General features: G+C 44.2%; 1 protein-coding gene across 1 annotated transcript in view; it reads left to right on the forward strand.

The window, feature by feature from the left end:
* Positions 1 to 15,724, forward strand: part of PAK1 (p21 (RAC1) activated kinase 1) — a 120,657-nt gene that overhangs the window by 53,781 nt on the left and 51,152 nt on the right. The window contains exons 2-5 of the mRNA XM_075061800.1: positions 4,438 to 4,648; positions 9,820 to 9,920; positions 12,095 to 12,242; positions 13,895 to 13,932. Of these exons, the coding sequence (XP_074917901.1) occupies positions 4,459 to 4,648; positions 9,820 to 9,920; positions 12,095 to 12,242; positions 13,895 to 13,932 (477 nt within the window). The 5' untranslated portion in view covers positions 4,438 to 4,458. The remainder of the gene's footprint in view (positions 1 to 4,437; positions 4,649 to 9,819; positions 9,921 to 12,094; positions 12,243 to 13,894; positions 13,933 to 15,724) is intronic.

Here is a 15,724-nt window from a genome sequence, read left to right on the forward strand (position 1 = left end):
GCAGACCAAATTAGGTGATGAATCCTGGTCACCTGCCACCTGAGGCACGGTGCACATACGCTAAGAAGATGCAAATCGGAATGCTCCACTCGAGGCTCCTACCTATCCTGCAAAACCTGAGTTTAGCAGGATTTTGACAGTAGTGTACATTTAGAATTGCTGTCCCATTGACAGTGGTCTGTATTTTAATCTTTGGACTTCAAAATGTGTGGGTTTTCTTTCTGTTTCAGGCAAGTAAACATCCCAGGCTGATGTCTCAAAGTTCTGTGAAAACACCATGTCAGGTGCATGCATGTGGAACATAGCTGCTAGGACTGGGCTGCTGGAACCTGAGGGCTTTCCCAGGAAGTTCCTGGAGAATCCATGGAAGAGACTGGGGCCTTCAATCCTGAAACAAACCCCGTAAACCTATAGCTTAGAGTGTTCTCCCCTCCCCGTCCCCCAAATGTTGTGGGGAGGAAGGAAGCTGACCATACACATTCTATGCACTGGTTGGGGCAGCGGGGGAGGTGTATATTTTAATACCACAATCCTAGATCTTGTGTGGGGCAATCCCGAGGAAGGGTTTGGGTGGCTTGAGTGGGAGGAGGAATCCACTTGTGTGTTGCCTAGGTGAGAGCTGCAAATCTGAGTTCTCAAATAGGTGTGCAGAACTGGTATCCACTGTTGAGCTGTGTTGCTTTTTGGGGGCGTGTGTAAAGTGTGTGAGCATTTTCTGATCACCCGAGTTTCCCCTCATTTAATCAAATAGCTGTAACTGGCACTCCTTCCCTTCGAGGATCTTAACGTGCTTTCATCTGCCGGTGAGGAAGGGGGGTATTGTCCCCATTTTATAGATGAGGAAACTGAAGTACGTGTAAATGAAGTGGCCTCTCCAGGGTTTCACAGCAGGTGAGTGGCAGAACTGGAAATAAAACCTAGGAGTTCTGTCTCCCGGTCAGAGGCAGTAGCCACAAGCCTTTCCCTTAGGAGGAGGGATAGGTCAGTGGTTTGAGCATTGGCCTGCTAAACCCAGGGTTGTGAGTTCAATTCTTGAGGGGGCCACTTAGGTATCTGAGGCAAAATCAGTACTTGGTCTTGCTAGTGAAGGCAGGAGGCTGGACTTGATGACCTTTCAAGGTCCCTTCCAGTTCTAGGAGAGATATATATCTCGAATTATTAAACAGGGAGGGATACTCAGTGGTTCGAGCATTGGCCTGCTAAATCAAGGGTTGTGAGTTCAATCCTTGAGGGGGCCATTTAGGGAACTGGGGTAAAAATCTGTTTGGGGATTGGTCCTGCTTTGAGCAGGAGGTTGGACTAGATGACCTCCTGAGGTCCCTTCCAGCCCTAATCTTCTATGATTCTATTTTTATCTAAATTGTTCTCTCCTTCCTTTCCCTTTCTTCACCACTGTCTCCCTCCTTGCCACCCTGTGGTCCTTTTTCCTCACTGTCTCCACCAGCCTTGTCCCCTGAATGGTCTGTTCTTTCCCCCCAGAGCTCTCAATGTCCTTCCCTATTTCTTTTGGTCACCCTGCTGGTCCTGCATCCCTTCCAAGGTGGCAGGAGATGGGTGAGTGAGGGGGTTAGCTGGTGTCTCCCTGTTTCCTGGCAGTGTGCTGCAGTAAGACACAGCAAGAGAGAGGGAGTCAGTGGGGAGGTAGGTTTTTTTTGCCTGCCTGCACACCAGGACAGGTACTAGTTCCTAGTAGCCAGGAGGCTGAAGTGCAGGGGAAAGCTTGATCATTTCTCCCCCGCTGTCCCCCAAAACAAAACAAAACACTTCCTGACCTGGGATGAGTGGGAAAGAGGCAGCAGTGACAAAAATGACTATCGCTCCCGAGGAGTGGCATTAGGCAAGTGTGCAGCTGTTGACATTAACTTCCCTATTTGTCTTCCTGCTGCTGTCTTTGTCTAGCAGTGTCCTGATAACTTGGTTCCTCCTGATCATAGGTGTGTGAATGCAAGGAACACAGGGCTTCTTTATCAGAGGGGTAGCCGTGTTAGTCTGGATCTGTAAAAGCAGGAGAGAATCCTGTGGCACCTTATAGACTAACAGACGTTTTGGAGCGTGAGCTTTCGTGGGTGAATACCCACTTCGTCAGACGCTGCGTCTGTTAGTCTATAAGGTGCCACAGGATTCTCTCCTGCTTTTACAGGGCTTCTTTAGTGACTCTGCCTGGCAGCCTGTGCTTGTTCCTTTCTCTGTTTCAGTTGGATCCAGATGAGCTGCTAATTTTATAGGCACCAGTGATGCTGCTGTATGCAAGACAGCTCTGTATAAACGTGGTCTCAGGTGTATTCATGTCAAACAGGATATTTACCCACCAATGGCTGTCAAAGTTACTGGTGCGTTTTAGTTTGTACCAAAAGAAATCTCCCAAACTTCTTATGCAGCTCCTGGTCTCTGCATCTCCAGCTGTCAGCTTTGTTTTTGCTCTTGCTTGTTTTCACACTGGGGAAAGGCAGGAGGCTGATGGCCAGTGACCTGAATAATGGAGGAGGCAGGAGGTAGATGCCAGAACACGCCCAGACAAGTGGAAAGCTGAATAGCCTCAACTGGCTGTCAAAAATTACCCCCTGACATTCAAATCAATGTCCTAAATGAGAATATTTAAACAAATTTCATTTCTGGGACACTGACTCCGGATAGGCTTGTGTGGAGTCACCACTTCTAAGTTAAATATGTTAGGTGAGGCATAATAACCTGCCTTTGCTGTGGTTTGGCTTTCTTAGGTTCCAGTTCTGCGATCATCACCCAGAAGTCTTATTGAATTCAGTGGCCAAGGTGTCTCTATTTTAACTGTCCAGGAGGAGGTACTCAAAATCAGTGGTCACTCTGGAAAACTTAAATCTAGGGCCTGATAGAGAAAGCACCTATATCTCTGGAAATTAGGACCTTAGGGACTTTCTTGAAAGTGCCCCTCAGGCTCTGCTGTGACTGCCAGACTAATCAATGAAGTTCTGCTTTGATACTTTAAAGCCCCCTGCTGGAATGTGGCCTTCTTAGGATATGTCTAAACCAGGGGTCGGCAACCTTTCAAAAGTGGTGTGCCGAGTCTTCATTTATTCACTCTAATTTAAGGTTTCGCGTGCCAGTCATACGTTTTAATGTTTTTAGAATGTCTTTTTCTATAAGTCTATAATATATAACTAAACTATTGTTGTATGAAAAGTAAATAAGGTTTTTAAAATATTTACGATGATTAATTTAAAATTAAATTAAAATGCAGAGCCCCCCGAACTGATGGCCAGGACCTGGGCAGCATGAGTGCCACTGAAAATCAGCTCACATGCCGCCTTAGGCACCCGTGCCATAGGTTGCCTACCCCTGGTCTAAACTATAGCTTATGTTGGCATCATTTATGTCGCTCAGAGGTGTGAATAAACCACCCCCCAGAGCGATGCAAGTTACACCTGCATAAGTGCTGGAGTGGGCAGCCTATGTCAGTGGGAGTGCTTCTCCCGGCATCGACATCGCTACCGCTGCTCGCGGGGGTTGGAGTGACTCAGCCAATGGGTGAGCTCTCTTCTGAACGCCTGCACTAACAGTGCTACAGCAGTGCCGCTGTAAGCTCTGTCATGTAGCCGTAGCCTCTGTCTGGGTCACACTAGCTGTGTCCCTACATGGATTCTTCTTCTGCCGGAGCAACTCAGAGATTTGGACGTTGCAAATTAACTTTGCTCTGATTTTATTTTATCACTTTTTGGAGCGGGGCTTTTCCTAGTGACATAACCTGCTACCAAATAAAAGGACTCAAATCAAGGGGTGTGGTGGGTTTTTGTTTGTTTGTGTGTGTGTGTGTGTGTGTGTGTGTGTGTGTGTGAAATTTGGAAAGTTATCTGGTTATTCTGAGGAATAGGATTGGTTTGTTTTACAGCTAGAGTTGGTCAGAAATTGTTTGAATTTTTAATGAAAATTTCCAGCATTTTCCAACAAGTTCTCTGTGCAGTTAGGCTGTATAAAGATTTCTTTTGCTCTCACTTGGTGAGAGGAGTGAGTTAATTGTGCTGCTAATGGGTTATTCTAAAAATACAGTAGCTTCTTTGTTTAAATCTTCACTTTAAGGATAATTTACATGAAGAGTTACTTTGTGCGTGTGGATGATCAAGTTTTATTTTACCAGCTCAATGAAACGAAATACCCTTAAAAAGGCTGGGCATGATGGTCAGTAACTCTGAAAGAACCTTTAAACTTTGTCTTTATATGGGAAATAATTAAGAGTTGTATTCTGAGGGCCAAATCCTGATTGCTTGTGAATAAGTGGGAATTTTGGCATCCACTTCAGTGGAACCATTCACTGGCCCCCAGAAGAAAATTTTTATGCACATTTGTTATCTGCAGGTAATTAACATAAACTAAAAGACAAAGCTGATGCACAATTTATTTGAAGGATCAATTTGCAACTGAAATTAAAAATGCACAAAAGTGATTATTTCTTTTTCCTGGTCCTAGTAACAGCTTCTTTTGCTGAAGATGTCTAATAATGGTGTTGAAGCCGAAGACAAGCCTCCAGCCCCTCCAATGAGAAATACCAGCACTATGATTGGATCTGGAAGCAAAGACATTGGGACTTTAAACCATGGCTCAAAACCTTTGCCTCCCAACCCTGAAGAAAAGAAAAAGAGAGACCGATTTTACCGATCTATATTGCCAGGAGATAAAAGTACAGTATTTTGATCTTCTCTATAGTTTCTTCTTTGCATGTGGCTGGGGAATGATGTTAATGATTCTTTAGAATTTAGAGGATGGTTCACAAGGTCTAATACTTCACATAATTTTTTTGGCCATACGGGGAATATGGGCTGCCTGTGGTGGCTAGCTGGGTATCTGCTTTCCTAATAATTAATGCCATTCCCCTCACAAGCTCCCCATTCCTTCTCATGATCTGTTGATTGTTAAAGTGTGTGTGTGTGATTCTGTAAGATCTGTGACTACCAGTTTTCAGGGATATAGACACTGTAATGTCCCTGTTCTCAGAGCCTATCACAGCTGCCTTTCCAAAGTTCAGTGAGGTTTGTTTTTTGGGGTTATTTTTTTGGCCTTAGTTTTTGCAGCCATTGTGAGTGGGCCTCCTGAAGGAGCCCCGTTGGCCTTCTGCATTGGTGAAACTGAAAGCAGGGTGGAAGAGTGCAAGTATGTCTAAAAGACCATTTCTTACCAGTCCGGTCACATGTTGCTATGTGGTCGATAGCTCTGAAGAGCTTAATGTCTAAGATGAGTCTTTGTCATCCTGTTCTATTTCAGAATTTTGGATGCGACATTGTCCACTGCTAAAAATAATCTATCCCTATAACTTCTTGCACATTAATTTGTATTGAATGAATTCTTTCAGCTATAATAAGTAATGTAACAGGCAAGATGGGAATAAGGGACAGAACTGATGTACTGCACATGCAATTTTAATTTCTTCCATTAGTATATTTTGAAGATTGTACATTTATCACATGAATCAGTTGCAATGATGCAAGAAATTCTCTAGTCCTTAGTCTGTGCTGCTTCCTTTTATCTCTCTCTTTAATCTGTTTGTAAGGAACCCATCTCTGTGATGTATTTATCTCCCTTTTTCAGTCTCTTTTTAAGGATTCATAGTGCCCATTGCCATGGTAGTTGGGTGCTAAATAAATAAGATCTTTCTCTAATTTTTGTATCTACATTCTCAACTGTTTCATTAAGGAGTCAGGCTCCTAAATTCCTGCTAGATTGAAAGGACTAATCCTAGTTCTGTGGTCTAAGAGTAACTTATTTGCTGTTTATACTATTTAACCTGCTCTGGGAAGCAGGCAGACAGTTTCATATCTATCCTCGTGCCAATCTCCAGTAAGGGTGTGAGTATGTTAAGGATGCGAGATGCTGTTAAACATGAATGCAAAGCACTTGATTAAATGTGTCAGTTCACATGCAGTTAGGTGAAAATGAGCTTTGGATGTCTTAACACGTCTGTAACCCTTCCCTATTCCCCCTTTATCTCTCATGCTCTTAAAAGTTAATAAAATATCATTTACTTACTTTTTTTTAAAATTGGCCCAGGTTTCTCTCTTCCCCTGTGTATACAATAGTAAGTACAGTGTTTGGTATCTGAGCACCAGATATGTAGTTCTTTTCTACCAACAGGCGACAACAAGGTAACAGAGCCTTTTGAGGTTATGTAACTTGTTCCAAAGGAGCTTTCCAGATCTCAGTCCTATGTAGTGTTTGTCTCTAGCTAGCAGATGGGACAGTACCCTTGCTATTGGCTGTTGCAGTCTTGTTTGCTGACCACTATCTGCGTACTTTCCATAAAAGGGTTACGCTACCAGGTCTGTTTCTACACTGACATGATTGTTTCCTCCCTCTCCGCTCCAAAACTGGCAACTAAAGAGGAGTGCCGTAATGTGATGCTTCAGCAGCTGTGGGTTCTCTTTACATCGAGGGTGTGATCCAGCTTCAATTTGAAGTCAATGAGCAGACCGCCATTGAGGTCAGTGGAAGTTGGCTTCTTGTAGACATTCCAACATGGTAGCTCCTCAGGCAAAAGAGAATCATTGCCAAGGCCAGAAGAGTCTTCTGTTGGAATGCACCTGTCCGAACCAGAGTGGCAGCCTTCTCCTGCTGCCTCTGTCAGAGGTCTTTTAGCCTGATTGCCACCCTGGCTCCTGATAGGACGACCGACAGACCAATATGTAAGCCCTGACTGGCTACCACACTCCTGGTGTGAAGTGCTGATGAATTGTTAATAGAAAATCCACTAGCTGATCAGCCTTACAGAATCTCCTAAAGCACGAACCTATTTACACAAGAACCCAGCTTGATTAAGGCTTACAATTCAGCTACTGAGTTAACTGGAGTAAAAGAAGGGTTTATGCAGGTTGGATGTAATTTCTACTGTGATGAAACTGCATAAAGACTGTACAGCTCTGGTACACTGAGGAGCAGGCCTGACCAATAATATAGGACAGATTCACTTTTTAAAATACTATTATAAATTGAGGATTGCAGAAAGCAATATTGGCAAATACTTCGGAAGCAAGTCATATAAAACAATTATGCAAAGAACCTCATTGATTCAACGAGCTGAATGTAAGACTTTGGTGATGGTTTCTCATTTGCAGTGCTGTGCCTGCTGTGCACCACCTACTGAAAGGCTAGAGGGGTGGGAAGTGTTTCAGGTGACTCTTCCAAGTGGCCAAAGAAGAGGTGGTAAGATCACTTGAGATTCTATGGGGTGAATCTGGAGCTGTCCCTGGTGGAGCTCCAACTTAGAATGCCTGAGAGCTATGGTGTTGTGTTGCTAGCTTTTCCATGGTGGGAGTCGGGTAGCATTGTGGAATTCTGGCCTCATTGCTGGGTAGTACAGCTTCTGACATAATTCCGATGTTTGAATATAGACTTAACAGTGAGGTGGCCTCATTCCTAGATGTGCAGATCCACAGCTTCATTGTCTTAAGTGAGAGTTGTGAGTGCTCAACATCTCTCTGGAGATATTAGTTAGTTGGAAAGACTATTATTGGCTTGGAATTCTCAACCGAGGATTTTGAGTTAGCAAGTCCCCCTTGTATTGAGAGAGAATTATTGTCTTCATCTGAGGAACTCATACGCAGCGCCTGGCACATTACAGAAAAACCTTGCTAGCTGATGAAAGGTTCACTGTGAGAATGCAATCATGGACGCTCACTGAAATTTTTTGAGCATACATTTCAGTTTAATTTTATTCCTCAGAACCTTACAGTTTAATGGGGCATTAATTGAAATAAAGTAATCAACAATAGATGTGTGCTTCTAGGAGGACTGTTTTTCTTTTGAAACTCCTAAAGAGTTTTCTGTTGTCCTATATGTGCCATTACAAGGCCCAGGGTAAAATATCCAGTAAGACTATAAAGTGGGATTAAAGTGTAGAGCAAGGCTGGCAGGTCCTTTAAATCTAATCCTTTTTAGCCTGTTCCTTATTCTGTGATATACAGTGTCATCAGTGAAAAGCAATGATAGTGTTAATATTTTAATGCATCTGTTTCTCTGATTTGATCAAGCTCATATGTGCTTAGAATCAGAAAGCCTGTTTAAGCATTTGAGTGCCTGTTTACTTAAACCAGGTCTTGAAGTAGTTAAACTTATTTTTATCACTTCCAAAGGGGCTCTACTGGACAAATAGAAACATGTGGGGCTTGATTCTAATCTTGCTCACATCAGTTAGAAATAGCACAGATTAAGTGAGATTAGAATGAGGTCCTTGGTGGTTGCCCCAAAGAGTTTACAATCAAATTTGTGCCGTGCCATGCTGTGCCGTCAATAGTGGAGTTGACAAGCAGTAGAAAGCAGGTGCTTTGAGGAAAGACCAGTGTTACAGCCATAAGATCACACAGTTACTCACTTCAGTTACGTGGGGTATCAAAAAAATCATGAGATTGCCAACAAAGATTACAATTCACATCCACATGTATACAAAGCGTAATCATTTTTACTATAATGAGCAAATGCGGCTTTATCTCCGGTTTAATATCTGCATGAGAGCTGGGTATTGAGAGAACTATGAATCTTTAATGCAGTAGATGCAATTAAATTATTTAATTCATTATTGAAAACACTAGTTTACCAGTCAGTGTAACTGAGGCTTATCCAAGCTACCAGCCCTGTTTATTGAGGCTTCTTCTTGAATATGCATTTTCGTATTTAATATGAGTTTGAAAGCAGTAGCTGCAATCAGTGGAGCAAAGCTTGACTTGCTCATTATGCTGTTTGAAAATGGATGCTGGAGATGTTGGTTAGTGAAAAGTTGTATCCTTCCAGATGCAGAATTTAAGTGTTTAGCAGGATATCCTGACGTTCAGTAGATCAAAATATAGAAGTCAAAAAGTTCTGTGCCTTGAATTCTGGACAGTAAATGTTCTAACATTCTTTAATGCTCTAGTAATTCACACATCCATTTCACTTGTCTTAGAGTTCCTGAGCCACCTTGATCTATTGGCTTTCTCAGCATCCCTTTGTCTCACTTTCCTTCTCCCAGGCTGCAGTTTTCAGCTTCCTTTGTATTCCTGCCAATTGCAGCTGCTAGTCCCCTCTTTGGTTGGTCTGCATGCTGCAGATTCTCAACATCTGCTAACCAGAAGATGCTTCTGGTTCCTCCTAGCTTCTCTCTCTGTGTGGGATCCTCCAGTGTTCCATCTACTCTTCTCTCATTCCTCTCTTTTCCAAGGCTGTCACTGTTTAACATTATCTCCACTTAAACTGAAAAAAACCTAAGGACTTAATGTTGTTTTAGAAAAACCTTTAAGGCTATGTACCCTTATTCTGCTTTGTTACACAGTACATGGTAAATCTGGAGTAACTCCATTAACCTCTATAATGTTACTCTGGATTTTTATGGATATAATTGAGAGCAGAATCTGGTCTTATGAGCACAGGACTCAAATAAGACTACCCCATTAAACTTGAGAAACGCAATACATGTTTGCAATATAATGGGTTAAAATGGTGGCTTTTAGGATAGCTGGATATCTTTAAAACCTCCATTTTGGTGATATGAATGCTTTGGGGAACAATGTCTGTCTATATAGCTGTGTAGCATTTGTTTTGCAGTTGACAAGACAGCAGCTGGAAAACATAAACTACGTGGGACATTTGTGTGCAGACTCGTCACCCTCTCTGGGCTCTGTGTGGCTTACAAATGCAAATATCAAGAATATCAGAATATGGTTGTCCCATAACCATAAATCTGTATCAGTGTGCAGTCAGAATATTTTTCACATTGCCACAGATCATATGTTTTTTGTTGTGGATTTGGTTGCAGAGGTTGTACTGTGAACTGCCCTGGAAGTATTCTTTGTTCTTGATGTATTCTCTCTCTCTCTCTCTCATATACAGCCAATAAAAAGAAGGAGAAAGAACGCCCAGAAATTTCCCTCCCTTCAGATTTTGAACACACAATTCATGTTGGATTTGATGCTGTCACAGGAGAATTCACGGTAAGTGATTTGGGGCGGGGGGCGGGGGGGAGGGAGGATTACACAGTTGTTTATCATTAGTGGAGCTGGGACATATTCATCCTTCATAAAGTAATGCCAGAAGGGACCATTATGATCATCTTGTCTGATTGCCAGCATAACATAGGCCAGAGAATCCCACCCAGTTTAATTCATGTATAGAGTACTCCTGAGGGAATTCTATGTCACTGCGTGGATGGAGAATTCAGGTCCCTCTGCAGATTTCTTTGCTTCCCTGCAGAAAATGACAGCCCGGCATACGGTGTCCCCTCAGCAGCAGCACTGCCACCCTGCTGAGCATGCCACCCCCACTCCCCCGCCGAGCCGCAACCACCTTTACCTGGACCCCTCTGCAGAGTCTCATTCCCCCAGCACCTGGAACCCCCCCAGTGAGCCCTTGTGCATCTGCTGCCCGCACTCAGATTGCTCCACACAGACCCCTCTCAACCCACACTGAGCCCCTCCACATTTGGATCCCGCTGGGTTGAGCCTGCCTGCCCACATCTGGTATACCTGGCACAGAGGGGCAGGGCCTCAGGGTGTTTCTGGGGAGGCCTGGCCTTTGCGCTGTGTCAGGGTTAGGTGCAACCTCACCGCCGAGTCCCTGTCGTGGGCCAGGGGCTGCAGAGTGAACTCACATCTCTGTACAGTCAGTGGCCTGTGTTCCCCACTGCCATGCTGGAGCCTTCACATTTATTTATTGGCAAATAAAATTTGCAGAATTTTAAAATTTTGTGCACAGAATTTTTTTTTTTTTGTCACAGAATTCCCTCAGGAATAGAATCATAGAATATCAGGGTTGGAAGAGACCTTAGGTGGTCATCTAGTCCAATCCCCTGCTATAAGCAGGACCAACACCTACTAAATCATCTCAGCCAGGGCATTGCCAAGCTAGGCCTTAAAACCTCTAAGGATGGAACCTGGTTACTGAACGTTTTGCCTGGTTGTCGAACCTGGCACCAGTACACTCCAGAAAGATTGTCTGTGGGCCGGTTTTTTACTATCTGTTCTTAGCTGAAGTGGACAGTGAGCCAACTTTTTTTGCATTGCTGGGCCAGGGCAACAGAAAAGGTTAATCTGTGCCTGACAGCTATGTCTCACTGAGTTCCAAATCTCTTCTTTAGGAAGCAGCCAGCTCCACACAAACACACATGCTAGTGCGCGGCATGTATTTTCCTAAAATTAAATGCATCTATTTTGCTTTATCCTTTTTATTGATGTGCAGAATATTGAGAGGAGAGGGTTATGCTGTAATCTTGCTTACAGTAGTAGTTCGTATGGCTGTCTCCCGGGATCTCCTGAGCTAACCAAAATGCAACAGTTTGTCACATCTGACTAGCAGATCCACCAATCTGTTCTTGAATGTAGACTAGCTGTTGAAGGGGGAGGAGCCATATCTTGAGGCCAATCTGTAAAGTCCCTAACACACTGGTATGAAAAACAATAATACCAAATTATTCAGTGTCTTTTGTGAGCTTGACGAATGTAGTCGCCAGATTTATTTCACTTGTGGCTGAAGCCATGTTTCTCTGCTGAAATTCTGTTTATAATGTTTGGGAGACACTCCATTAGATGCTGTTTGAATTACCACATGGTCGCAGCCAACACTGGGCCAAAATATGGTTTGGTGCCTATTGAAATATTGTGTCACAATAGCACCAGGAAGCCTGAATCAGGATCAGAGTCCTGATTGTGCTGGGTGCTATGCAAACATGTGGTAAAAGAGCTTTCAGACTAAATTACCACTATAGTCCTCTTACAAGTGAATAGTCACGTAATAGGAAATTTCTTGTATTTCATAGAAGACTTTTTCCTGAACCAAAACACTGGATCTGCCTCTTCCTCTTTTGAACTTTGGGAGCTGGATCTGGGCATTGGGATTCAGAGCTATGGGGCTTTTCAGAGCCTGCTAATTTCAGTGGAACTCCACGTGAGCTTGAGAATTCGTCTGCATGGATCGGACGGCAGTATCTGGACTTAGATTTCAAACCTAGGTTGCTGGGCAATGAGGAGGGGTTAATCCAATGAGCCCTCTCACATGCAATGAAAAATCTTGGAAACTGAGTGGCTGAACTAAACGTTTTAAACAATCTTAGGCTGAATGTAGACAGTGCATCCAAGAGTGTGGCGGTAACTGCTTGGAATGTCTCAAACAGGGTATGCCAGAGCAGTGGGCTCGGTTATTGCAGACTTCCAACATCACCAAATCGGAGCAGAAGAAAAATCCTCAGGCCGTGCTCGACGTGCTAGAATTCTACAATTCCAAAAAGACCTCCAACAGTCAGAAGTACATGAGTTTCACAGGTATGTGGTAAATCTCCGATTCTGCATTACTGAGTGTGAATCCCTGATAAGTCCTTGTGATTTTTGTTGTAAAAATTAAAATAAACAAACAAATGCCAGAACACCTGGAGAGTTGTTTTTACAGAGGAAATGCGATTTTCTTCTGCTCTGCCAGCAGCCCTTCTCCTTTGAAATCCAGCTTGGTTGTCTCCTCTAATTCCTTTGCCAGATGGCTGCAGTTGTGAATGAGGAAGTCTGTAAGCTGGGTAGGTCCCAAAACTTTATGGGTTAAAACCAACACCTGGAAACTAACAGGCAGATCTGCTCCCAATCAGAGAGTTTCTTTAGTAAGAGGGCAGCTAAATTCTGCACCAGCTCGTTTCAGGATGGATTTAAGAGGGATGGTTTGAGTACACTGTGGTGAAGGCATCTCAAGCATAGGACCTTAGGATGTAGCTGCAGGGGATTGCATCTTTTTACCCAGGGAGCAAGGAATTTGTCCCCGTTATAGTTGCAGAGTTTTAGATTTCCTATTTCCTTATCTCACAGTTGGCAACCTGCTTGGGGACCTTGCTAAGCTGTGTCACACCTAATTTCCTCCAGAAACTTTTCTTGGCGTGTAAGAAACCTGGACAAGTTCCAAGCCATGTATCACTCACAGGTAGCAACCCAAAAAAGTCAGGAATCTTAAAAAATAGCCTCATGTTCTCTTAAACTTAATTGGATTTGAAATGATTAGTGCATTTCTGTGGCAGTGAGGCTGGGGCTGTGGAAGTCGTGGTTCTGGGGCCTCTTTTCAAAACTGGTTAAAGAAGCAAGCAATGTCTTGGAATTTGTAATAGCTTCCCCTGCTGGTGTCTGTGTGCTCAGTACCTTGGTTTCTTGAGTGCTTCTGCACAGAATTTTGCTCATTGTCATTTTTCAACCTTCTGGAAAAGCCTGGATAAGACCCTGGCTATATGTATTGCACTTACTGTAGGGGCTGGTTTCACAGAGGATCAAAGCCTGCTGTTGCTACCAGCTAAGGTCACAGGCTTGTTACCCACCAAATACCCCTGGTGGTGGCTCAGCATCTGAGAAGCTGCATTCCAGTGCTGGGTGAAGTGACATATATATCTTGGAAAGCATTTCTGAGCTTTTCTGAACAAAAGATGTCACATTAGTAGTGGGAAAAAAACATGGAATATCTACATCTGGAACCATACTTTAAGCCTGCTTCACAATACTCTGCCCTTTTTTATTTTGTTTAAGTGTGAAGCTGTTCCCAATCATCTGCTAACCTTGCATTCTTTAGAGGCCAAAGATTTGAAGAAAAACACTTTTGAGCATTTCTGAGTTTTCCATTTGTATTAATGGGGCTCAGTATGCCAGTTTGGAGTCTTGTGGGTAAGGCCCTGGACTGGGACCCAGGAGATCTGGGTTGAATCCCTGGTTCTGCCACAGACTCGCTGTGTGATGCAGGGCAAGTCACTTAAACCCCTTAATCACTCTGTGCCATGATTCACAATCTGTGAAATGGGGATAATACTTCCTTTCGCCTACCCTCTGTTTAGCTTGAAAATTCTTAGGAGCAGTGACTGTCACTATGGGTTCGTGCAGTGCCTGGCGCACTTGGGCAGCAATCCAAATAATTTATAATAATTTCAATTGTATCTGTTCTGTTTTGTTTTCAGATAAATCTGCAGAGGAGTACAGTTCATCAAATACATTGGTGAGCTTTTTGGTTTTTATTAATGTTTCTTTCATAGAATCATAAAAACATAGAAGATTAGGGTTGGAAGAGACCTCAGGAGGTCATCTAGTCCAGCTGCCTGCTCAAAGCAGGACCAACTCCAACTAACTCATCCAAGCCAGGGCTTTGTCAAGCTGGGCCTTAAAAACCTCATATATTTCTTATATTTTAAGTTTTAAAATGTACATAAAATAAAACTATAACTGTAGAGACATTTTTATACACCTCTACACCGATATAACGCGACCCAATATAACACGAATTTGGATATAACACGATAAAGCAGTGCTCTGGAGGGGCGGGGCTGCGCACTCTGGTGGATCAAAGCAAGTTCGATATAATGCGGTTTCACCTATAACGTGGTAAGATTTTTTGGCTTCTGAGGAAAGCGTTATATTGAGGTAGGAGGTGTATTTAATGTCAACGTTCTCTTTCACTTGTAGGCTACCCAAAATGTGGCTAAGCAGTGAAGTTCCCTCTAAGCTGTGAGCTGCGTAGCCATGCAGCTGCCTATTAAGCACTGTGCTGGTGCTCGCAGCTGCAGCGGGGAGAGATGCTTCTCCCCCAACCCTGGACCTGCAGGGGCACCATTGTCCCAGACAGTACCGGGTTTATCGTGGCGCCACGGTGCTCGGCCCATGCTCAACAGGGGCCCCACGGCCTGTCGCTCCACTTCACTGGCTCCTCTCCGGCTCCTCTCCGGTTCCTCCCCTGCGCTCCTCTAGGCCCGTGGGCCCACGGCTTCTATGCCCCCCCCCCCCCCCCCCGCTTTCTCCTCTCAGCTGTCCGGCTGAAGGCTCCTCTCTCTCCCTCTGTCATCCACCAGCAAGCAGCAGCCGCTGGCTGCCTGCCAGTGATAGTGGGAGGTGGTGGGGCCTAAAGGAACCCACAGCCACTGCTGCTCCTCCAGGCCACCGGTGAGGGACATACTGCGGCCAGGGGAGACGTGCCTAGCCCCAACCCAGCCCAAGCCCAGAGCTGCTGCGGGGAGAGAGCTGGGGGGAGTCCTCTCTCCCCCGCTGTAGTCCCGGAGCCTCCTCCTTCACTCCAACCTCCTCATCCCCGGCCCCACCCCAGTACTCTTCCCACTTCCCCACCAACCCTCTGCCCCAGCCCCTGAATCCTTCATCCACGACCCCAGCCCAGATCCTGCACCCCCAGCCAAAGCCCTCACTTCCCCACACACCCCAAACCTCTGCCTCAACCCTGAGCCCCTCATCTCCAACCTCACCCCAGAGCCTGCACCCCAACCTGGAGTCCTCACCCCCAGCCCTGAGCCCTCGCCCACACTCTGAATCCGTCAGCCGCACCCCTGCCACATGAATTTTGTTATGTACACCAATATGAAGGTGATGTGTTACAATTAGAGGGAACACTGCTAAACAGTATTATTTGTCATCTTACCTTTAAAAAATTGTGAAAATTGGGGTGTCTGTCATTCTGGCCTACAAGCGTTTCTTTTCCTTTTCCTGTAAACTCTCTGCTATTGAGTTTACTGCTTTATATTCCAAGTGATTTTTGTTAGTGAATATTGCTGCCGTCACAGAAGCAGATCTATTTCTGGACTCTATATCAATGAACAGCAGTTTCCCCTATGCAAAATAATCTGGAAAATGAAAGCCAGCCTGCTTTTTATCAGGTATCAATAAATGTCTATGATCTGACTAAATTTAATTATTAGCATGCAAGAACTGATTAGTGAACCACAGTAGATGATTCATTTTATTTCTCAAGATTAATTTACTTAAAGGTCTTCTCTCTTCTTGACCTG

The sequence above is a fragment of the Chelonoidis abingdonii genome, chromosome 1 (genome assembly GCF_003597395.2).
Source record: "Chelonoidis abingdonii isolate Lonesome George chromosome 1, CheloAbing_2.0, whole genome shotgun sequence".
Lineage (NCBI taxonomy): Eukaryota > Metazoa > Chordata > Testudines > Testudinidae > Chelonoidis > Chelonoidis abingdonii.